General features: G+C 38.6%; 1 protein-coding gene across 5 annotated transcripts in view; it reads right to left on the minus strand.

The window, feature by feature from the left end:
• The window catches only part of MATR3 (matrin 3), a 35356-nt gene extending 9664 nt beyond the window's left edge, over nt 1–25692 (minus strand). Inside the window, exons 1-11 of one of the 5 annotated variants that reach the window (XM_062189057.1) lie at nt 25602–25663; nt 16885–16960; nt 11857–12942; nt 6482–6543; nt 5484–5525; nt 5034–5146; nt 4733–4785; nt 3865–3990; nt 3302–3427; nt 2932–3099; nt 913–1044 (exon numbers count right to left, since the gene is read on the minus strand). In XM_062189057.1, the coding sequence (XP_062045041.1) occupies nt 913–1044; nt 2932–3099; nt 3302–3427; nt 3865–3990; nt 4733–4785; nt 5034–5146; nt 5484–5525; nt 6482–6543; nt 11857–12768 (1734 nt within the window). In that variant the 5' untranslated portion in view covers nt 12769–12942; nt 16885–16960; nt 25602–25663. Of the gene's footprint in view, nt 1–912; nt 1045–2931; nt 3100–3301; nt 3428–3864; nt 3991–4732; nt 4786–5033; nt 5147–5483; nt 5526–6481; nt 6544–11856; nt 12943–16884; nt 16961–25370; nt 25435–25586 lie in introns of those variants that run through there. The other 4 variants (XM_062189058.1, XM_062189059.1, XM_062189060.1 and 1 more) reach the window with 4 other exon arrangements.

Here is a 25692-nt window from a genome sequence, read left to right on the forward strand (position 1 = left end):
AAGCTCTTGGCTTCAAATCGGCTCAGCTACAGCTGTTGCAGCCATTTGAGGAGTGAACCAGTGGATGGAAGACCTCCCCACCCCCTGCCTGTCTGTAGCTCTTTCAAATAATAAATAAATCTCTAAAAAAATTTTTAGTAGCAAAACTCCACTAACGTTAACATTTCAGATAAAAATAATGAAGTATTCTCTCCACAGAACTAGTTTAGGGGCCACTATCGTGGTATAGCATGTAAAAGCTGGCTATGATGCCAGCACCCACATGGGTGCCAGTTCCAGTCTAGGCTGCTCCACTTCTGTTCCAACTCCCTGTAAATGCAGCCGGAAATGCAGCAGAAGAGAGCGCCTGCCACCTATCCAGGACAAACAGATGGGAGTTCTGGGCTTCTAGTTTTCCCCTAGCCCAACTCTGGCTATTGCATATTGCAGCCATTTCAGGTGTGAATCAGCAGATGGAAGATCTTTAACTGTTTTTTCAATAAATAATCCTCAAACAAAACAATAAAATAAAAAACCCTCAAAGGGCTGGTGTTGTGGTTTAACAGGTAAAACCACCAACTGTGACACGGACATCTCATATAGGTGCCAGTTTCCTGGCTCCAGCCTGGCTTAGTCTTGGCTGTTGCAAGCCATCTGGGGCGTGAACCAACAGATGAAGATCTCTGTTTCTCCCTCTCTCTCTGTAACTCTGATTTCCAAACAAATCAATAAATCTAAAAAAAAAGACCAAAAAAACCCACAAACCAAAATGCTCAAATTTAAAACCATTTGCTACTACAAAAGATGGGGAAACAGGTTGTTCTCTTTAATAAATAAATCTTGTATTTTCAATGCATAAAACTGCTTGCAAGGATGTTGCAACTCAAAATATATGAAAACATTTTTACAGATGACAAATCACATGTTACATACCCTCAGTACCAGTTTTTTATATTTCTCAGACAGGTCAACCTTCACACACCTCCCTTGGAACCAAAGCGCCTTTTTCAAACAATGGTCAACCATTGCCATCGCATCTTCTCTGGTTTCCATCTCTATAAAGGCCTGAAATTAAAAAAAAAAAAAAAAAAAAAGGAATTAACTTTCACAGAATTGAGTTTTTTTCTTCTCTTTTTCTTTTTTTTTGACAGGCAGAGTGGACAGTGAGAGAAAGAGAGAGACAGAGAGAGAAAGGTCTTCCTTTTCGCCGCACCGCGCTGATCCGATGGCAAGAGCCAGGTGCTTCTCCTGGTCTCCCATGGGGTGCAGGGCCCAAGCACTTGGGCCATCCTCCACTGCACTCCCTGCCGCAGCAGAGAGCTGGCCTGGAAGAGGGGCAACTGGGTCAGGATCGGTGTCCAGACCGGGACTAGAACTCGGTGTGCCGGCACCGCAAGGCGGAGGATTAGCCTATTGAGCCGCGGCACCAGCCAGAATTGAGCTTTCATTCTTTGTTCTATTTTCTTGGCCTTAGTACTTGGGTTAATGTCACCCATGTGGGAGGCCCAGCCTTGGCAGCAGTGGGGCATTTGGTATATGGGTTAGTGGATGAAAAATCCCTTTCTCTGCCTTAGGAGTACATTAAGTAAGTAAATATTAAGGGGCCAGAGGTGTGATGTAGATAGTAGGTAACACTGCCGCCTAGCAATGCCGGCATTCCATATGTGCACTGGTTCAAATCCTGGCTGCTCTACTTCTGATCCAGCTCTCTGCTATGGCCTGGGAAAGCAGTAGAAGATGGCCCAAGTCCCTGGGCCTCTGCACCTGTGTGGGAGACCTGGAGGAGGCTCTTGGCTCCTGGCTTCGGATCAGCGCTGTTCCAGCCGTTATGGCCATCTGGGGAGTGAACCACTGGATGGAAGACCTCTCTCTCTTCCTCGCCTTCTCTCTATGTGTAACTCTTTCAAATACATAAATAAATCTTAAAGAAAAAAAAAAAAAAGAAAATAGCAGAAGGGCTGACGTTGTGGCGTAGCAGGTAAAGCCGCCACCTGTGGTGCTGGCATCCCATATGGGCACTGGTTCGAGTCTTGGCTGCTCTACTTCTGATCCAGCTCTCTGCTATGGCATGGGAAAGCAGTAGAAGATAGTCCAAGTCCTTGAGCCCCTGCACCCGCGTGGGAGACCTGGAGAAAGCTTCTGGCTCCTGGCTTTGGAACAGCACAGCTCTGGCCCTTGAAGCCAATTGGGGAATAAACCAGCAGATGGAAGACTTCTCTCTCTGCCTCTCCTTTCTCTGTTTTCTTTCAAATAAATAAATCTTTAAAAATAAACAAACATTAAAATAGTGCACCAAAATAAACCCACAACTTTTAATTTGACTTTTGTATGTACTTTTATATATATATATACACACACACACACACACACACATATATATATATATATATTTACTTTCTAGGTCATACTTTTCAGTATTCATTCACTGTTTACCATGAATAGTTCATCACCATATAGCTAAGTTAAATACATGATGATGATGATAACTACTTTCATTACTAAATATGAAGCTATATTGGTACCTTAGAGCATTTTTTAAAAATCTTTTTCAGGGCCAGTGCCGTGGCTCAATAGGCTAATTCTCCACCTAACAGCGCCGGCACACCAGGTTCTAGTCCAGGTCGGGGCGCCAGATTCTGTCCCAGTTGCCCCTCTTCCAGGCCAGCTCTCTGCTGTGGCCCGGGAGTGCAGTGGAGGATGGCCCAAGTGCTTGGGCCCTGCACCCCATGGGAGACCAGGAGAAGCACCTGGCTCCTGCCTTCGGTTCAGCGCGGTGCGCCGGCCGCAGTGGCCATTGGAGGGTGAACCAACGGCAAAGGAAGACCTTTCTCTCTGTCTCTCTCTCTCACTGTCCACTCTGCCTGTCAAAACAAACAAACAAACAAAAAACCAAAACAACTTTTTCAAATCCTCCATTTATATGTGTACATATATGATGTGCGTGTATATTACCTGACTTTTCATCCTCATCAGTATGTAATTCTTTATTTTCCCATAAGGTTCAGCAAGCTTGAGCACAGCACTATCAGAATAGCCAGAATGGGGCAAATTGCTGAGATGTATCACACGTCCAAGCTCTTGCTTTTGGTCAAATTTCTGATCTGGCTTTCCCTCAGGTTTCTTCAATAAATGAAAGGGGGGGGGGATGAGAAAGAGAAAAGGGCAAGTCAATGCTGACAGGCATGCTATAATCATTATTAAATAATTTAAGAATATCCTAATTCTTAGCAACAATTCCACATAGCCAGAGCTAATAATATATTGTGAAACAAGTATTAAACCGTGTGGTTATACACAAACTAAAAGGATAGTCATATATTACCTTTATTCTTTTATACTTCTGGGACAAATGAACTCTAACTGGCTTGCCAAATACTAATGCTGGTGTGGTTGTATAATAATCCACTGCAGCCTGAGCATCTTCTGTGGTTGCCATTTCAATAAATGCCTGAAATTGTACCCAAAAAATATATTTATTTCTAAAAACAAAATGCTCAAAATGTTTCCAGACAGTCTATCTAATCACCAAAAAGAAAACATTTTGAAGAACTGAGAAAAAACAATTTTGTCAATTTGCTATTCACAAGAGTAAACTCATTTGTCGCTGGCACCTTTTTGATACAGGTCTGAAACAGCTGTACAAAGAATTTTCCTTTCACAGCCCTAATAGTAGTTTAATAATAATGACTACTACTACTTAAGGATAATTTATAAATTCACAATAATCTATTAATACTAGAATAGACATATTTGAAGTTTACCTCTATTATATGCAAAATAGATTATTTAAAAATTACATTGGGTTCCTTTTGTTATTGAACATCATTTAGTTCCTTTAGGAAATATATTAGGGGTATGAATAAATATGTTTATTTTCATTCATACCTCATTAATTTTATTTAGAATCAGATGATTTGAAATGACTCCAAATGGTTCCACCAGCTGTAGCAGTTGGTATCTCAAGTTTTTCCCTCGTTGAAAATCCATGATGTGAACAACTCGGCTTGTTTCCTATATCAGGAAAATACCATGTAAGTAAAAATGTCTTTAAAAACAGTTTAAAACAGCTTACACATCAGAATTTATATAACCTATAATTAACTAGAAAAGTAATGAAAATAAAGCTGAACATTCTAGAGAATTTAAAATACTACAGAGGCAATGTGAATGTCATTTGGGTAAATTCTAACTACCACCAAATGGTTAGGTTATATTATCTCAAACTTTGAAAAGATATTGGCAAAAGTTTTATTTATTTAAAAGGCAGAACAAGGAAGGAAAGGTATCTTTTATTTGCTAGGTCACTGTCCTAATGCTTACAGAAGTTAGATCAGAAGCAGAGTGAGAACTTGAACCTAGGTACTCCAAATACAGGATGCAGTTGTCAAGTACCACCTACTGTGCAAAACACTAGCCTGTCATTTTTATACTGAATACTGGTACATACTAGATATCAAGGTTCCTAGGATGCTCAATCAAGTTTAGAGAGCCCTAAAAAAAATTATATATGGGTCAGCATTGTAGCATAGTGGGTAAAAATCATAAGTTATGACATCAGCAACCCATATCATCACACCATCCTGAGTCCCAGCCTCTTGGCTCAAGCTGGCACAACTTGAAGTTTTCACTATTATCAATGCCATGCAAACTATACCAGTCTTTCTATAATAGGTAGCATGACACAGATGCAGTTATTTTTTATATCACACTCCCAAAACAGTAAATGCAGTAAAAGCAATTTCTGTATACTGACCACTCTGCCTTTCTGCATGTGTCTTGGTCCTTGCAGATTCCCATTTCCAGCACCTTTACGGAGGAAAAAGTATGCTTAAGCTTTTAAGAAACAACACTTGTTGTTAATAATTCTTTTAAGTTGAAAAAAGACAAATTTCAAAGACAAATGAGAGGATATTACAATTATATATGATTACTTTGTCTTTTCATGCAGTGAATTTTAAGTAATATTTGAGTAAGCCTTCTTATGCCTAGTCACTACATTTAATTTTCATGGTAAAACTATTAAAGGAGAGGTAATATGAATTTCACATAATCACCCAGATTTCCTCTTGGGCCAACTGCTGGTCCCCCAAGATGAAATGAGGGAGGTGGAGGTCCCAGAATTCCTGGTGCTGGATTTGTAGACTGCTGCAACATGAATGGATCACCCCTGGTAATATGAACAGATATAATATAAATATAAAGAAATAATTAAGGTTCACTGTTAAAACACCCCTTGTATGACTATGAGCAGTTCAACATTTGAGAGAATTTGTATGTGAAGTAACTGGGGTGGGTGTGGGGGGGTGAAGAGTCCTGTAACAACAGTTAAAATAAAAACAACAGAATTTTCTAAAAATTCTTTCACTATGATTTTTTATCAATGCTCACAATCACAATCAGAAAAGAAAACTCTGGAAATACTTGTTTATGAAATGTTGAAAGCTAAACAAACTCCTTACATTGATCTCCTTTACAAACAAAAGCTTAAAATTTTTTCAACTTACATTGTGTGTCCTGTATCATTGTCAGGATTCCATTCTGGATAGCTTTAAAAAGACCAGAAAATTAACTTTAAAATAAAACTTTCCCTTTCACAAAGTAGCCTTGTTTGACCTCTAAAATAGAGAGCATTTATTAGTAAAGTTATCTGAGAGTCTAGGTGTTAGACATATCAGTTTTAAAATATGTAATATAGGTATTTCAAAAGAAAAATTGCAGAACTTCAAAATAATTCAAATGAATGAGAATGAACTTATTCTACATTGTTTGTAAATGTAGGTTGAAATGAAAATTTTCCCTATATTTGTTAAATGACAAGGAAGAAAAATGCTGTACAAGGAATTAGAAATGTAGATTACATAGAGAAACAAGATCAGACTACAGGTTTTTCTTCTCCTATATTAAATACCAAGAGCAGAGTTGGAATGTGGCACTAGAAAGACAGGAAAAGCCCCAAGAGAGCTAAACATATGTGAAAACTACAATTCTAATGACAATGGACTTCATGTGCTACTTAAACAGGCTGTTTCTTTAGGAATTCCATTACATTGTAGCAGTCTAACTTAGAACCAGTTATCTCAAAAGCAAAAACAAATAAAACAAACCCAACACAGATCATAAAGGATTTTCGCTTGATAACTAATTAGTAACTATGAATGACCACCCACCAATCTTCTACATTTTTATACCACATATTAACTATTAAGAGCACCATCAATGATTCTTTCCAAATGCCTTAAGTCTATTAAAAAAATTTCAGTTCGTATCAAAAGGGCCAATATGACTCTTAGAATAATATTAAACAGCAAAGCATCACTATCACTGCATCTAAGACTCAATGTAGGATTCCAGATCTAAACAATTGTAATTTGTATTGCCTAGACATTATCAACTATGTGACAATAGCACTGTGGATATTACAAGTCAATGATGAAATCCCAAAAACCAAATGGCTGTTTCTGATTCACGACAAGGATGCTTTAAAGGTATTTCAAACTCCTACATTTCAAGAAGAAGCTGGCATCGACGACTGTGACTTGCTCCATTGATATGTTGACTCCACTCCTGCAGCAAAGTAAATTAGTAGAATTAACAAAAATAAAGCTAAAATATTTTCATGTGAACCATTCAAACTATAGGACGTTACTGTCTGTGCACTATCATAGGATATACATACACTTGCTCATTCATCAAATCAAACTGATTTAATTTAAGACCATATCTGAGTTCTTGAAGCTTGATCCTGCCCTCAAATACGCTATGCACATTCTTGGAAAAACTGGTTAATTTGGTCAACATAATTAGAAGCCTAACAGGGAAAAGATGACAGAGTTAATAAAGGTCAAGAGCAGTAACTGACCTTGAGTTCAGCCAGGCATGTTAATTTCTGTGGTTGACCAAACTGAAGCATTCACTGTGTATTTGTATCACTCTAAATCATAAAAATGTTTATACTGCTTTCCTAGAAAATGTATGCTATCCATGTGAGTAATCAGATAAAATTAAAATCCTTCATCCATCCTTTGAGGAGTGTTCCAAGTATACTACTTACTAAATATGTAGTAAAAAATATTAGGATTACCAAAAAATGCTAATATATTGGGGCATTGGGAGGGGAAGGGGGTTGCCCAGGAGCACTGAGGCACAGCAGGTAAAGCCACTGCCTCTGAGGTCAGCATGCCGAAACCGTGCACTAGTTCCTGTTATGGCTGCTCCACTTTCAATTCAGCTCCCTGCTAATGTGCCTGGGAAAGCAGCACAAAGTGGCTAAGTGTTTGGGACTCTGCCATCCATGAGGGAGACCTGGTTGAAGCTCCTGGCTTCGACTTAGCTCAGCCTTGGCCGTTGCAGTCATTTATGAAGTGAACCAGCAGATGGAAGACAGATCTCTCTCTCTCTCTCCCCCTCCTCTTTCTGTAACTGTATCTTTCAAATAAATCAATAAACAAAACCTTTAAAAAGAAAAAATGAATGTTAACAGGAATGGTTTGTCTAAAAAATGCTACTCATTTATCAAAAACTTAAGTCTCTATTATATTTTCCCAATATAGAGAAGCAAACACTAAGGAATGTCTGTTTCCAAATGTTAAGGAGGAAAATACTGCATTCTATCAATATTTGCTTCCTTGTAGTTTTAGTCTGAAGGGATTTTCTTAATTCACTTAAATATTTTCCTTTCTTTAGGAACAAATTTTCAAATATAGCCAATATAAGAAAAAGGAGTTAGGGAAAACAAGCTCTGCTACCAGAATGTCTAGGTTCCATCCTCAAATTGCAAATACTACATATGAATCTTTGGTTTGTAAAGATTCTATGTTCACTGTGACAATATTCTCAGAGAATTGTTGTAGAAAATCAAGTAAGTTAATAAAGGCAAACTGCTTCTCAGAATATTGTCAGGCACATGGAAAGTGTTCAAGGGAAAAAAACACCAACAATTTCTGCTTTACAATCACTACTGATTTTTCAAAAACTGAGCCAGTATACCTATACTACCTGTAATACTATTATAATTATTGGGATATAAAATACGATCGGGCAAGGTAAGCATCTGACCAGTTAAGATGCCACTTGGGATGCCTGTATCCCATAGCAGAGTGTCTGGGGCTAGATTCCCAGCTCTTGCTCCTGGTTCCAGCTTCCTGCTAATGTAGGCAGCAGTGATGTCTCAAGTAGCTCTGGGTTTCAGTTATTCATGTGGGAGATGCAGTCTGAGTTCCCAGTTTGTGGATTTGGCTTGGCCCCTCTCTGGCTGTTGTAAACATTTGAGAGTGAACCATTGGATGAGTATTCTGTCTCTTAAATAAATAAATATATATATTTAAAAAAAGGTCAGGCACTGTATTTTTTTAAGGGGAGAGGGTTGGTCTCACAACTAAACTACAATAGGATACCAAATTATAAGATAAACCTTTCGGAAAATCTTCAGAATGGTATTTTATAAATACTATCTTGATTTTTCAAAAATAATTTGTATTACTGCAGTCTCCATATACTCCTATGCCCTATTAAAATTAACTAAAGCTCTGTGGGGGAAAAAAAAAAAAAACAAAAAAACACACACACAACTATATGGAATACAGCCAAACAAAATGGTACTTCCTTACAATTGGGGAGCTTTCAACTACTATTCCCATGTATCTCAAAGATAAGATTATCTTCTAAAAGTAATGGCTAACTTCTAAAAGTAATGGCTAAAAGGAATTCAAACAGATCTCCCCGGCTGGCTCTAAAATTAGATATTTGGAAACACACACAGTTTCTATTTGTAAAGCAACCATATTTGACTTGTTGGAGGCCATTTTAAAAACAGCCATAAGCAAGAGTCACCATGGGTTAAGTTCACAAAATCTAAAAGAGGAATTAAACACAATGACTTAGAAAGTTTCTGAACTAAAATTTTTCAGATTTTATTAAAAGTAGCCTTAAGAAGTAATATTTTAGGTCAGGAATACATATTAACTATTAGGGATGCTCCTAATTCACAGGAGCTTGAAAGGGTATGTAGCTAAATAGAACTGTTTCCAATCCCCCATGTTCTTTAAAGGTTCAAACTTAGAGTAAAAGTGTGGCTGGTCTTTCCAAGTGCTGGAAAGAAGGCCAAGATGAGGAAATCAGTTATGTACCTCCCAAACCGACCATTACTAATATGTACCACCATACCTGATCTCTTACTGTTTGGTTTGGTTTAAGGTGAGGAATAACAAAGATTAAAAACAAAACCCATTATCCTGGGATTTTTACACTGAGGCAACTTATTACATGAAACTGATAAAGAATAAGGACTCTCTTTTGAATTCAGAAGTTTCTGTAGGAAAACTACATTCACCTTGATGTCTTTGAGATGTTACATAAACAGAGAATAATTTGGGAAATACTTCCAGAACGGTAGAATAAAGAATAATTTAAGGGCTTCTAGAAACTCTAAAAGGAAAAATATGAACTCAAGTGACAAGACAGCAAAAGGGCTGTAGTGGGCAATTTTCTTTTAAGTAGAAGGAACTTGAGGGAAGTTTGAGATTGTGTAGAAAAGTAATGTGACATTCCAACATGACCAAGAGAGAGATAAAAGCAATACCAAGTCACCTAAAAATATCAAAATTAAAAGGCATTTCATGATGACAAATTAGATCGTGTTTTTCATCTAATTTCATAGTAAGAGGAACTTCTGATCATGTAGCCTACTTAACATTACCACTAAGTGAAAAGAACAGATTTTCCAAGTTATGCAGCAGTACCAGAGAGCAGGATTAAATGTTCAAAAAATTTTCATTATCTACTTCAACACAAGAATTTTGTCTGAAGTAATTTCTATATTAGTTATAAAATGAGAGGGGTTTAATGCTAAAATGATTACTTTTCAATAATGCAGATACAGACAAACATCAGGTATATCAAGGCAACTAAAATTAAGAGAACCCATTTATTTAAACTTCTTACAATTGGGCCAACGTACAAAGGCCTCTTAAATAGTTCTTAAATGTACTCAGTATTTTGACATACTTCCAAAACTAGCTAGGAACTGATATTTTTACCAGCTAAAAGCATCTCTTAAACTAGGGTAAGGCATGTTACTCTAGAATCTTATCCCATCAAATATTTTAAAATGCTTTGGTTAATTTACATTAACTTATTAGCCTTCTTGAGAAACTAGAGGGCAGCAAAATTTGGAAAGAAAATAAAAATCATACATTAAAAACAACCCTTCTCTGATAAATCTCCTCCTGGTTCCTTTCTGTGTTCTTTTTATGATGACTTCAGTAACAAACTTTAGTCATGTTAAGTATTTTTCTTGGAATTTAGATTCCAAGAACACTGTTCATACTGCCACTTCTGTTATTTCTTTATAAACAGGCAAGAAATAAGAGAAACTGGAGTCACTGAAATTTAATGAATGTTTTCATTATATTAGTTCATACCAGACCTAAAACTTGAAATTGGTACTGAACAAAAACTAAAATAAATTTCATGCCATATTAAGCATAGCCAAGAAATATGCAAAAAGGTAACACCAAAAACACTTACCAAATAAAATTTGCTGACTCTATGAGTATGGGGTTCTACTTCGCAAATGAAAATAAGTAACTAAATTTAGCATGTTAATCAATTTTGGTATAATTTAAAGGCTAAAAGGAAAAAATGCTGAGGTCCAAACAGGAAAAGTAGTGACTGATAACCCTCTTTAGTGGAATCTTAAAAACGTAACCTGTAGTAATTTAGTCTACTAAAAAAATCAATACTCACTAAAAATGCATTTCAAAGGAATAGATATGAAAAGAAAATGATCCTTTCAGATGTTACTGTAAAGAAAAACCCTGTAACAGTAACCATCAATTTAATGGCAGCAACTTGTTCTAGTTAAGTAGAATAACTAATACAGCACATCAGGAAAAATGGATGTTCACAGTTTATAGATCAAGCTAATGGGGTCTAATGTTGACTTAAAGTCAACTGCACTATATATTTGCAAAAAAAAAAGTGAGAATGAGTAACACTGAATAAGTTGAAAGAGAAAGGACAATGTATTTTAAAGGGCATTTTGAAAAAGTTCCCATCTTGGTAGATGTGATAATTAAAGGAAAGGAGAACTAGATTTTTTTTTTTTTTAAATGACTATATCAGAAGTCTAAACCTAAGTCAGAAAAGAATTTGCTTATGACGAACACAGAGCAGGATACTGTAGTAGTTGATTTGTTCAAGTTTCTGAAGGGATAGGATGCAATATGGGATAATAAAAAGTGAGTTTTGAAGTATGTTTAAGGAAGTTGTGGAAAAGGAGAAAAAAAATGATGAAAAATTTCAGTCACAGTATGAGAGTTTGTGTTAAAGGGAAATTAAAAAAGGAAGAATGAACTAATCTAAAATATGAAACATACTGAAACAAACACCAGGGCTCTACATTAACTTTTCCCTGTAGCCACAGATAAAGAAAAAAAGAGAATTGTTCAAGAATACATCTTTACTACATACAAATCAGCAACCAAGACAGATGGAGAGCTGAAATCTAGCATCCTGGATGGCAGAGCACATTGACTGCAAAAAAATATTTAAAACGATTCAACAAGTAGCAGACAAAAAAATAAATAAACCTGCTTAAATATATGATTAAGAAGAACATATTGATGCCAAAAACCAGCAAGATAATCCCAGTGATGACAGCTTTGTGGCCAGAAGTAATCTAGGCAGATTGTATTAATGTAAAGCCCTGGTTTAAAATGCTCAAAAACAGTTACTTCCAAATAAAGTGTTCTCAAAAGTATAAAAATTCTTGATCACTCAGTGTCATCAGACTACAGAATTAGAGTAAAAGATATAGGCAAATACAGAATTGGCACTACAATGTAAAAGAAATTAGAAGTATCTGTTGCATCAACTCACCTTATTAGAATGAACTGGCAAATCACATATAGAGCACAGATGGGGATAACCCTTCGGTAAGAGTCCATGGAAGTCTTCAATATTGCTACTTGGAGGAGCGCCCCTCTTTTTCTCAAAGAGAGATCTCTCTTGTAAGGGACCAGGACCACGTCCCATTCTCTCATACTCACTGTCAAATTTATGATAGTTATGCGAGGTCTCACCAAAAAAAGAATCATCCCTACACCTTTCTCCATCTCTTAATCTGTCATCTTCATAATCCATTCTGTCATAATAACCAGATTCTTGAGAACGACTTCCATGGTCATAATCAAGCACTGGGTTGAGACTAGGACCACGATCATCAAAACTATCTCTTCTAAAGTGCCTTTTTTCTTCCCAATCATCCCTAGGTACTCTGTATGGTGGTTCCCGTGTAGCAGATCTGCCATCTCTACCATAACTCAATGTAGGGCCTTCTTCAGTTCTCCTCCTTTTAAGCTGTAGAAGGATCTGGGGCAAATTCTCAGGAGTTATCTTGTCCTCTGGATAACGACTCAGTTCATCTAAATCTCTAGCAGACAGACCAAAGCTGGCCAAAATGTTACTGGCCTGGTCTGCATCTCCACGGTGTTGAGAAGACAAAGGGAGTGGACCTCTACTTCCAATGTTAAATATAGACTGCAAATTATGGGAAGAAGTACTAGCAGAAGACAGTGCACTATGAGCTCCTTGTTGATTCAATGAAGAACTCATTCCAAGATTCATTAAACTAGCAAGGCGTGCAGTACCCTGGTTCATCCTTCCAAGAGATGCTGGCATACTTAAAGACTGGGTAGCAGCAGCAAGAAGGCCTATTCCTGCTGCAGACAGGTCACGCCCATGACCCTGTGAGTCCCTACCGAGAGATGACTGCTGGAATGACTTGGACATTGTAGAACTATCTCTTGTCTACTTTATAGATTAAAAAATATTTTTTAAAGACGGCCAAAAAGAAAGCTCAAGCTAGAAAGCTAGGTTAACTTTGCTTCAAAAAATGGTAACGCCAAGAAAAAGGATCAATAAGGACTGTAGAATCTTCTTCAAGCTGAGAACCAGCAGACAACTCTGTAGAAAAATAAGCAATTTTAGTCATAAATCCCTTTAAGTGGATGCCGTTTAAGAAAAAAAAAAAACTTATGCATCATGTTGATTAAAAAAACAATTAAGATCTCAAACTTACTAGGAATTTATTACATATCTTAAACAGATTTCAGATGTATGCAGAGCCTGCATATAGATACTTAAAAAGTAATCTTTCACACTGAAGTTTAACTACTAAAGGGAATTTCATACTGAGTTTAAAAACATTTAAATTGAAGGGTTAGATGTCTGAGTACATCAAAACTTCAGTAAAAACTCAAGATGGGTTTCTTCTTTTAGAAGAATAAAAATACACCCTATGGTATGATGCTTAAGTTCCAGGAGAAGACTAAAAACAAAAACAAAAAATCAACGACAGCAAGTCAAAAGATGAATCAGCTTTGGAAAATAAGATCTTTTACCACTATCAGAAAGAACCAAGTAAAATCACAAGTAAATGAAGCTTAGGTGTAAAGTACCTAGTGTAAGATCTAAGACCAAACATAATAGTTGAGACCTTCATGCAGCAAAACCAATTTGAGGCGAAGACAGATGTGAGTAAGAAAAACAAGTCATTACCTATAGTTTTAAGGATTTCTGCTAATGTAATAACTAACTGCCTTTTTGACTGACCACCATCCTATATTAGGCAGTGCTTATTTCAAATCTAATTTTATGAGGTTAAGGACCACTAACTCTGGTCAGTACAGAAATAGTAGACCATCTAAGAAAAAAAAAAAAAAAAAAACAAAAAAACAAAAAAAAACCCAAAAACCCCAGGTACAGGAAATATAGGTGATTTAAAGAAGGGAAATCTCCCGTCAGCATCCATCAGTATTCATTTAACACTCAGGGCTAAAGAACCTCTAAAAGCCAAAGCCAAAACAGGTTCAAGTAAAATTGAGATTTTTAAACAGACTCCTGTAAGCTTTTCTTAAGATTAGCAATCACCTAAAAAAATTTATATCTAATTTCAATCCCTCAAGATGTATCTGGATGACATTATTTTCATTTTCTTTCTTAAATCGTTGTCACTGCACCCCACAAACTTACGTAAGAGTTTTACAGAACACTTGCATAGGATTCCCACCAAACATTTAGTTAAAACACGTACATAACAAATGTCCTAGGTAAAACAATTTTATAATTACAACCACAAACAGAGGCAAAGCTGAAGTTGTATGCTACAGAATTCTATTGTGGGGTTGCTTAGTTAAGTTTTATATATCTGATCATTCATACACCTATGTTAAACTTTTATTAAACTAAAAAACAGCAATATTCAAGTTACCAGTCTACTGTGGGACCAATCCTACCAACTACAGATTAAAGCAAGGATACGTTGGACGGATACAGTGGCAGAGGAAAAAAGTTACAGGCAAGAAAGATTTAGACTAGATTTAAAAAACAAAACAAAAAAAAACCAGATGTTAAAAAGACATAGAAATGCTACTAGAGGTGGCTGGAGAGTTACAGAAGATGTTTTTGCACAACCAAGAAAGATGAATTTGAGAGAAGACACCAAAAGAAACTAATTCTACATGAGATCCACTAGCCAACTACTTAAGCTTTAAGATCACTGAACAAAAGAGTTAAATGGACTTCATTGGATGAAAGTGTTTTGTCTTATAAATGTTATATAGAACAGTGGTACAAATACTAACACTGATATGACCCTCTAAATTTTCATGTGCTTATTTTTTAAAATAATTCAAAGCCTTTAGAGGGGTTTTCAGAATCGAAAATTTTAAGTATCAAGGTTATTGATAATTGCAGTTCTGACCTTGATGCTTGCAGCCAATTCTTTTAATTTAGTGAAGACAGTCTTTTCAAATTACTCTCTACCTCATAAAATCAAAATGCATTATGTTCAAAAATTTTAAATAACCATATTTTAACGAAACTTGGTTGTCAGAAATCTCAATTTTTTGATACCTTGTCTGAAAACAGTGGATCTGCAAAAGGAAAAGTTAAGAAAAGGCAAAAGATGATGACCTTAAGACAAAACATAAAATGGATGTCAGAAAAACTCTAAAAGGTGTAGAACAATGTAAATCTCAACACAACGTAATTCCATGAGAACAATAATATTAAAATTTTTATGATACTCTGAAAATAGTGTTATACAAGGACATTAGAGTAATATTAATGAAAGTCAGATTTTTTATTAAAGCAAGCAAACCAAACTCTTAAAAATATTTCTATTAGAAGAAAGAAAATGAAAGAAACCAGACATGACAGCACTGTTTAGAAAGCATTTATGGAAACAATTCCTTTAGTATCTTTGGGACAACGTTAGCCATAAGATGTATAAACCATTTTTAAGGGCTCATTCACAGAGGACCTGCTGCCTACGAGTAAAGTTAGTAAGACAGTGAAACTGATACTGCTTAGGTTATGTCAGAACTCAATTTACCCATTTAAGATCACTACATAATGGATTCTAATCAGTGTAAAACCTTTTATTTCCAAAAAGAGAATCTACCTCAAACCAGGAAACATTAACAACATTATCCATAATTTCACTTCTTAACTGTCATTTACTTAACCCAATAATCAAATTTCTAACAAAACTTGTCTCTACTGACAATTCCAAATAATTAGCTTATAACTTAAATCTATTTCATGATAAAATTTTAAACTGACTTAAAAATGTAAGCTTCACATTCATCATTGGAACAATATTATCCCAAGAATGGTTAAAAAACACTTCAGTCAATATTCTACCCTCACTCCATGAGTATGTTCTTTATTGGATTTTCCTTTCCAACTGCAAAGTGGAATATTTCAGAAAACGGTGAAAATCTGACCTATCCTGGAAGCTGATGGAGAATAGAAGCAAATGGTTACTCCAGATTTAGATTTCCTATGTAAAATACTTACTAGTCTTCTTAGTCTTTCAAAGGGCTAATATAGTCAGCAGGAATAGTAAGAGAACAAGCCAACTTTAGTTCTTTACAGAAAATTGAGAACTTTGGTTTCTAAATCTAAAATAAAAATGCTGTTTTTAAAGGTACTCACTACTGCCATTTGAACTTTTAGCTATATTAACAACTGTGTAAAAGAATCACTTCTTAAAAACGACTAATTTTAAATAATTTAATCACAGAATGAGGTAATCAGGAAAACACCTCTTCTTGTTGACATTTTAGCCTTCTAAAATCTTATATAAAAACTTCTATAAACAGTAAGACTATATTGTCTTCTAGCATTTTCTCCCCCCTATGAATTATAAAATTTTCCTATTTTCTAAATGTTCTATTAAGGTCAAACATTTTGCAAGTTAACTTAGTCATATGAAAATATAGCAAATGTTTAGAGTAGCAACCATCAATAAAGTAAAAAGGCACTAACCATGTCATCATAATAGATGACAGGGAGAGAGCTGACTATCAAAGCAGTATTATTTGGAAAGGTAGCTGCTTCACTTTTGTCATCAATCACAAAAATAGTGATTCTAGTGATCAGGACTTTTAAACCAAACACCTTACCCTTTTCAACTGAACTACACTGTAGAGTTAACTGTTCTTTAACTCTTATTTAACTTATTTTAAATGACTTATTAGATATATTTTAATGCTATTCAGCTGACATCACTAAATGTTTTCTCAAGGTCTTTAACAATTATTTAAGGGTTTACTTCTTAAATGTATTATCTGAAGAATGCTCGATTTTTTTTTAAGAGTTTGAGTCACTTTAGAATTTTATACTGTGTTCTTGGGTGCTATCTCATCTCAGTATGACATATATCTTCGAGTTTAACAATCTAGGAAATAACTTAAGTAGTAAACCCCACAGGATATAAAGAACATCAAAACTTGATTAATTTCAGTTTTGTATAAAGCAGTATAAGTAGTACCACAAAGACTGAAAAACAATTATTAATTTGTTTGAAGTGCTTTAATACTACTCTTAAATCTAACAGACCTGGATTCAACTTCTATTCCACTTCTTGATCCTTAGTCTAAGGATAGACAAGAGTGTTGCACAGTGCCTTCAGCTGCTGAGAAGATAGAAAACTTCATGTTAATCAGTACAAGGAATTCCTATTTAAACGTGGAATAATATTTAATTTCTTAAATTTAAAAACTTTTCCTACACAATGATCTGAAAAAATCTGGCTTTACTTTTCTCTAATAAAATAATGGTTTCCTTTTCATTTCCTTTTTTTTTTTTTTTTTAAACAGGCAGAGTGGACAGTGAGAGAGAGTGAGACATAGAGAAAGGTCTTCCTTTTTCCGTTGGTTCATCCCCCCAATGGCCGCTGTAGCCGGCGCACCGCGCTGATCTGAAGCCAGGAGCCAGGTGCTTCTCCTGGTCTCCCATGTGGGTGCAGGGCCCAAGCACCTGGGCCATCCTCCACTGCCTTCCCAGGCCACAGCAGAGAGCTGGAGTGGAAGAGGAGCAACCAGTACAGAATCCGGCGCCCCGACCGGGACTAGAACACGGGGTGCCAGCACCGTAGGCAGAGGATTAGCTTATTGAGCCGCGGCGCAGGTCTAGTTTTCATTTCCACAAGCATTTGTACAATTCTGATTTCACATAACTGGATTTCTGGAGCTGAACTACCTTCATGTAAATCCTGGTTCTACTACAGAATAGCTGTGTGACTTTGAACAAATTACTTAACATCTGCATTTTCCCTCTCATATGTTAAAACAGAAATAAAAATAATATCAATTTCATAAAGCTATAAAGATTCAATGTTAGTCCACATAAAACACTTAGAACAGTGTCTGGCATACAGTAAGTGCTGTGGTAATCACCTTATATAATGTGATGCAAGACTTGAGAAATAAACTTTTTGTTTTAGGTCAGAAAACTCCAAAGGTTAAAAATACTGACCCAAGGACACATGAGTAGAGTTTACAGACTTCATTTGTACTGTACTCCCTGTGTAACTTACCAACTTTAATGTCCAACCACTTCTATTCATAGTTAGAATTTAAACTTGAGCTTTGTCAAATTTCACCAAGAAATCAGCTTTAGGAAACAGTGTTAGGTGCTGGTGCTGTAGCATAGCAGATTAAGCCGCCATCTACAGAGCCAGCATCCCATATGGGCACAGGTCCCAGCTGCTCCACTTCTGATCCAGCTCCTTGCTAATGCACCTGGGTAAGCAGCAGAGGATGGCCCAAGCGCTTAGACCCATGTCACTTCTCTGGGAGACCGGGATGAAGCTCCTGGCTTTGGCCTGGCCCAGCCCTGGCTGTTGTAGCCTTTGGGGAGTGAACCAGTAAATGGAACTCTCTCTCTGTAACTATGTCTTTCAAATAAATAAAATCTTAAAAAAAATAAAAAAAAATAAAAATTCAGATTTAAAGACTGGTAGTAATTTTGACAATTAAAGAAGTGGATTCCAGTCAATAAAAAATCTTCCTCTTTCATTGTCCACTGCAACCTGTCTTTAAATGCATACTGGATGGAAATCCTTAGTCCTACTTTTCAGCTGGCTTCCTTGCTTCTATACCCACAGTTCACCATCCTGTTCAAGAACCTACCACTTAGCACATGAAGTCTGCATTACAGTTTTCACTGCTTTTCATATATTGCTTCCATCCTACTTCTCTTTCCCGTCACAACCTAACGTATCATAGAAAGATCTACTGGTTATTCCATATATAGCATTTGTGTAAATAAAATTAGCTGAAATGTGCCCTTCTCTCCTTCAAATAACACTAAGTAACTTCCTTAAGGTCCAGGGCATCCTCCTTAATCATGCACTGTATCATACATCGAACAATGTATGCAAGCACACAATTATAAGAAACAGAAAACTTGCAAAGACCTCAAAAACTTAGCAGCTAATTGTCAATGTACACCCTCTACAGTCCCTTGCTTTTAAGTTTTACAATTGACTGTACACCTTTGAAAAGTTTCATTAATAAATTTTTCAGGAATTGACAGTATTTGTTTTCAAAAACCAACTCAACCACACATATACAGGACTTAAGCCTACCTTTTCACTGTGATACCATTATATATACACTTATCTATTCCGCAGATGATTGACATCAAAGCTATCTCTGGGGTCAACAAGGTAAAGCAGCGGGTTAAGCCACTTGCAACACCAACATCCCATGTCAGCACCGGTTCAAGTGCAGGCTGCTCCACTTCTGATACTGTGCCTGGGATAGCAGTGGAAGATGGCACAAGTGTTTGGGCCCCTGCAACCAAGTGGGAAACCTAGACCTGGATGAAGATCCTGGCTTTAGCCTGACCAAAGTAGCTACTTGGAGGAATGTAACAGCAGATGGAAGATTTGTTTCTCCTTTTCTCTTAACTGTCTTTGAAATAAACAAACAAGGGCTGGTGCTGGGGAGTAGGCACCAATAAGGGTTCTTGCTGCTCCACTTCTGATTTCAGTTCCCTGAGTATGTGCCTGGGAAAGCATCAGAAGATTACCTAAGTTCTTGGGCCTCTGCATCCACATAGGAGACCCCTAAGAGGCTCCTGACTCCCAACTTTGGCCTGGCACAGCCCTGGCTTTTGCGGCCACTTGGGGAGTGAACCAGCAGATGGAAGATCTCTAACTCTGCCTTTCAAATAGAGAAATAAATCCTTTTTAAAGATTTTATTTATTTATTTGAAAGTTACACAGAGAGAGGAGGAGAGGCAGATAGAGAGACAGAAGTCTTCCATCTGCTGGTTCACTCCCCAATTGGCCACAATGGCTAGAGCTGCGCTGATCTGAAGCCAGGAACAACTTCTGGGTCTCCCACGCACGTAGTTGCAAGGACCCAAGGACTTGGGCCATCATCTTCTAGTGCTTTCCCAGGCCAAAGCAGAGAGTTGTATCGGAAGTGGAACAGCCAGGACTCGAACCAGTGCCCATGTGGGATGCTGGCACTGCAGGCAGCGGCTTCACCTGCTACACCACAGTGCTGGCACCAGCAAATGAATCTTTAAAATCTTGCATTTGTCTCCGAGTGCTTAAGCACAAATTTTACTTCTCTGTGGTGCTATTACAGAATACTACACATACAGATCCAAGTATTAAAACCAGTCTGCTATGGGCCAGCACTGTGGTTTAGTGAGTAAAAACACCACCTGCAATGCCAGAATCCCTTATGGGTGCCAGTTTGTGTCCCAGCTGCTCCACTTCTGATCTAATTCCTTGCTAATGGCCTGGGAAAAGCAGCTGAAGATGTACTAAGTGTTTGGGCCCCTGCCATCAGATGGGAGACCTGGAAGAAGCTCCTGGTTTCAGCTTGGTTCAGCTCTGGCCATTCTGGCCATCTGGGGTGTGAGCCAGCAGATGGAAGATTTCTCTCCCTCCCCCTAATTCTCCACTTTCAAATTAATAAATCTTAAACAAAAAACCCACAATCATTTGCTGGAGTGGGTATATGGCGCAACAGATAAGACCCTGCTTGAGACATCCATACTCCACTCATCCTGAATGCCTGGGTTTGGGCCCCAGCTCTGGTCCTGATTAATGCTAATGTACACCCTGGTGAGGCCACAGATGATGGCTCAAGTCCCTGCCACGCACTTAGGAGACCAAGAATGAGTTCCAGGTTCCTAGTTTTGGCCTACCCCAGCCCTAGCTGTTGCATGAACTCAGGCAGCAAATGGGAGATCTTTTCTCCTCACAGGAAAACAGAATTTATCGAAGTGCTAGTTCAAGTCCTAGTTAACCTGTTTCTGATCCAGCTTCTTGCTAACACAGATGAGAAGGCAGCATGAGATGGCTTAATTGGGACCCTGCTACTCACGTGGTAGATCAGCCAGTTCAGGCTCTGACATAGCCCTGGCTGTTGCGGCCGTTTGGGGAGTGAACCAACAAATGGAACTTCTCCCCCCACCTTTTCTTGTTGCTTTGCCTTTCAAGTAATAAATTTAAAAAGTCGTCTAGATAACATCTTCTCAGAAATATTTTATGCACAAATGCTTGTATTTCTTTGATGTTATCATTCTTCCCAACTACTTCATGAGTTAGCTGCCCAAATAATTTGACTTTAAGTTCCTACATATGGCTCAGATTCCTATTCTGTGACTCACTATATCAAAAGAAGGTGTTTAATATCTTAATAATCCCCATAAAGGAGAAAAATAAGCTCAGAAACCATCTTGAAAATTTTTAAAAATTATTTGTCTATAAATTGAAAGCAACAGATAATCCTGGAAATCAAAGAGGCTATTTGGACCACAGTATTAATTATATTCTATATTTGCTGCATTTACTGCCAGCCCAGGACACCTACAACAGGCAGTTTTATGTTTTCTCTACACTCGCTGGTAAGCACTACTTCTCCCACCTCTCAATGAACACCCCATTCTCCTATTAACCTCTTCTGCCTAAGAATAAGAGGAATAACCACAGGTCACTGAGATACTATATCAATGAAAAGGCCAAATACAGCATTTTTTATTTTCAGAAAACAAAGACAACTGTTTTATACCAACTACCTTTTAAATTTTGGAATAGCTTAAAAAAATGTCTTAAATGTTAAGTTCCCATTACTACTTCATGTAACATGTAAACTGCATTTATTTTCAAAGAGCCTTGAATTCTATCTACATAGAGAACTGGATAATGGTACCACAGCCACATTGCATCAAAGACACTGAGCAATCCATCCACACAGCCCTGCCAGTATAAATATCCAAGTCAGTAGAGATAGCAAGCCATCTTACTAACAGCAGTGACTAAGCAAAAAACTAAAGTTGTACCCAAATTTTGAAATCACATGTAAAAATCCTTTAAGGCTATTTATCTAAGTTTCTCCAGTCATACGGTTATCTCTTCTTTCAGTTATCCAGTGACCTTTGCCACAGGTAAAGGTTTGTAATCAAGAATTTAAAGTTGGTGATTCTAGTCATTTAATGAGAAAGGCTCACTATAGTTAAAAACGATAAGGGCTGGCGCTGTGGCATAGTGGGTAAAGCCACCACCTGCAGTGCCAGCATCCCACACGAGCGCTGGTTCAAGTCCTGGCTGCTCCACTTCCAATCCAGCTCTCTGCTATGGCCTGGGAAAGCACTAGAAGATGATGGCCCAAGTCCTTGGGTCCTTGCAACTATGTGCGTGGGAGACCCAGAAGAAGCTCCTGGCCTCACATCAGCACAGCTCTAGCCATTGTGGCCAATTGGGGAGTGAATCAGTGGATGGATGACCTCTCTTCTCTGTCTCTCCTCTGTTTAACATTAACTTTCAAATATATAAATTTAAAAATTATAGCACTTTACTACACTACACTCCATCCTGCAACCCCTCCACCCACTCAATGAATCTTGCTTGAATTGTCCATCCCAAATGTCATTAGTCATTCACTTTTAGAACCTGTGGGTGGGGGAGGTGGTCTGTGGCATGGCGGGTAAAACTGTCTCATGTAGTGCCGGCATCCCATGTGGGCACCGTTCAAGTACTAGCTGCTCCACATTTGATTCAGCTCTCTGCCATGGCCTGGGAAAGCAGAAGATGGCCTAGGTGCCTGGGTCCCTGCACCTGCATGGGAGACCTGGAAGAAGCTCCTGGCTTCAGATTGCCCAGCTCTCAGCTCTGGTCGTTGCGGCCATTTGGGTAGTGAACCAGTGGATGGAAGATTCTTTCTCTTTCCCTTTCAGCCTCTAGCTCTCTCTAACTCTGCTTTTCTAATAAATAAATAAATTTTTTAAAAAAATAAAAAAGAGGGCCGGCGCCGTGGCTTAACAGGCTAATCCTCCGCCTTGTGGCGCCGGCACACCGGGTTCTAGTCCCGGTCAGGGCGCCATTCTGTCCCGGTTGCCCCATTTCCAGGCCAGCTCTCTGCTGTGGCCTGGGAGGGCAGTGGAGGATGGCCCAAGTGCTTGGGCCCTGCACCCCATGGGAGACCAGGAGAAGCACCTGGCTCCTGGCTTCGGAGCAGCACGATGCACTGGCCGCAGCGGCCATCAGAGGGTGAACCAACCGCAAAAAGGAAGACCTTTCTCTCTGTCTCTCTCTCTGTCTCTCACTATCCACTCTGCCTGTCAAAAAAAAAAAAAAAAAAAAAAAAGAAAAGAAAAGAAAAAAGAACCTGTGGGCAGAAGGGCACGATAGTTTCACAGTAATTTTAACTCAAGGTGGATTATGAAAACAAAAAAATAACAAAATACTAAAAGTTGTGCTAAGAACCATCTAACAAACCATTATCCAATTCTTGAATATCTTACTCAAGTGCTATTTTTGTCATTCCTGTATATTCTGCTCTCTAAACCTCAATAAACTGGTCCACCTCTATTCCAATTCCTTTTAAAAATATATGCAATTCTAAAAAATAAGCATGAGATTCTGATTTTAAGTAGTTCTGCCATTTTTAAAAAATTAGAATAGTAAATGTAATTTCTTCTGTAATACATCAGGAAGGAAATACAAATAATCCATAACACTGACATCTAAAAGTAAAAGTTCTTGGTGCATCTCTATTTTTACCTTACACATTCCTTTAAAAGTCAAGACAATCAAATTTGACAGCATCTTAGTTTTATTATATTTTCCCTTCCAGTCAATACCGTATACCATAATCATTTTCCCATTATTATTCTCCTAAAACATTAAGTAGCAATTTCTCTTAGAATAAAATTAGCAGATTCCCAAAAGCTGAATCTTCAGATTTTTATCACATTTAATAACAAGTATTAACATTTAGGCACAAATCTTTATCCTCTAAGAATATTCTTTCCATTTTAAACCTATTTATGAAGGCTTATACCATGGAGTCTGAATCAAGGTTGGAATCAACACTGGCAGCATGTCAATTGTATAACCACTACACAGCCACCATTTCTCTGGGCTCAAACTTCCCTTCTACACAATTAGGGATTTGAACATAACAGGTTTTTCAGTTAAACTGTTGAGTATTGTAATTAAATGACTTGTGCTATTACTTCACATTTACATTTCCCTAGGAGAATTAGCAGACAGACTCCCTTCAACATAGATGCTCAGATATGGAGTGGTTTAATCCTTTCAAATTAGTTCAAATGCTACATAAACGCTGGACACAGGCAAAAAAGGGATATATCTAAACATAAAATGAAAGCAAAAGCTGAGCTATAATGTTAACTGCCAAGGAGTTAATGTAAATTTTAAGAACTTCAACACAAACATCTGGTTAAATTTTTTCAAATCTTACATAACCAACCAGAATAATCTTCATATAGTACTTCAAGGTGGTGTTTAATTTGGAGTTTGCGAAAACATTCCACCCAAGAGTAAAAGGCATTCAGAGCGTTTTCACAACCAAAAATCAACCTCCCCAGCCCTTCTTGATTTCAAAAACATTAGCAATGTGCAAAATGTAAATCAATGAGCCATTACTAAAATAGTTTTTAAAAGGTACATTTTCCTCTTAACATTAACGAAAATAGCCTGAAGTATAATCTTTGCCCGCATACTCAACTGTGTTACTTTCCCCGGGAGAAAAACGTATTTTGCCAACTATTCTTAAACCAAGCTTTAACACAACGCAATAGAAAATCTCATGACCATCTGCGAAATCAACGACTCCGAGGTTATTCCAACGCGCTAGAAAGACCAGAAATTTCAGAACCAGTACAACCGTTCTAGAAAGGCCTGGCTGAGTAACTGTAACTGATCCAATAGGAATATTCCACAGAACAGGGCCACAGCGCGGGATAAACACCTAGGGAATATTCATCCACGGTCAATGTGGAGCACAGAACACAGCACAGCGCTGGCTGTGAAAAGAACAACGATGCCTCGACAACGCCGTGGGACTCCAAACCCTTTGTCTGGAAACCGGAAGGTCCCACATCACAGGATCCTCTCTAGAGGAACCTGGACTAATACATTATTTTGATAAAAAGAAAGTAAGGTGACCGACTTAAGACCAAATCTCCTGCCTCGCTGTGTACCGCAAAAAGCTTAATCCCCGACGCAATACGGAAAACAAGCGTTAACGTTTCATTTTTCGGCCATTTTTACGCGATGGGGGGTGGGGAGGAATTGCTCCAGATGTCCGGCCAAAATAGCGCGCGCGTGTGGGCGGGGAACGGGGCGGCGAGGGGGCGCCACGAAGCGATGGGAGTGGAGGGCGTGAGGGCCGCGACACCAGCAAAGAAACGTTACACAAACAGCTACAGCTAAGCTTCTCCCAGCCTGCGGAATCCTCCATTTTGGGGCACATTTCCCGAAGTGAGAAGGCACGCGCGTTCCTTGGGGCCGGCACTACCCAAGACTTCCCTATCCTGACTCCTGTCCCCAAACGCCAGGCCCCCAGTGGGCAGTCGGTCCCTCAGGCTTCGAGCGCTCCTCCCTCCCCCTCAGCGACACGGCCCGCGTGTAACGGGCTCGTCGTCCCGCCCCCGCCCACAGCGAGCCTGGGACGCGGGAAGCTCGGCAGACGAGCGGCTCTCGGCACCCCTCGACTCTCCGGCCGCACCCCGGGCCCCTGACTGACTCGGTGCCTCCCTCCGGGACCGCTCACCTCCGCCGCCCGAGGAGACTGCCTGCGCCGCCACTGCGCTCCTAACATGGCGGCCGCCGATCAGGCGGCTCACATACGCAGCGCGGAGGGAGGCAGAGCAGGCGAGCGGGAGCGAGCAAGAAAGGCGCGCCGCCGGCTCCCCGCGGCCCCTCTCGCCGTCGCTGCCCCCTCCCGGCGGACGCGGACAGCCCCCGGCCACCCCACCCCGACTCTTACCCGCTTCACGCCTACCTCAGGGAAAGGGAGAGGGAAAAGGAGAGCTACCTCTCTCCCAGCGAGCGGGACGCAGAGGCTCCCACAATTCCCCGCAGCAACGGCGCTG

The sequence above is a fragment of the Lepus europaeus genome, chromosome 4, assembly GCF_033115175.1.
Source record: "Lepus europaeus isolate LE1 chromosome 4, mLepTim1.pri, whole genome shotgun sequence".
NCBI classification, from domain to species: domain Eukaryota; kingdom Metazoa; phylum Chordata; class Mammalia; order Lagomorpha; family Leporidae; genus Lepus; species Lepus europaeus.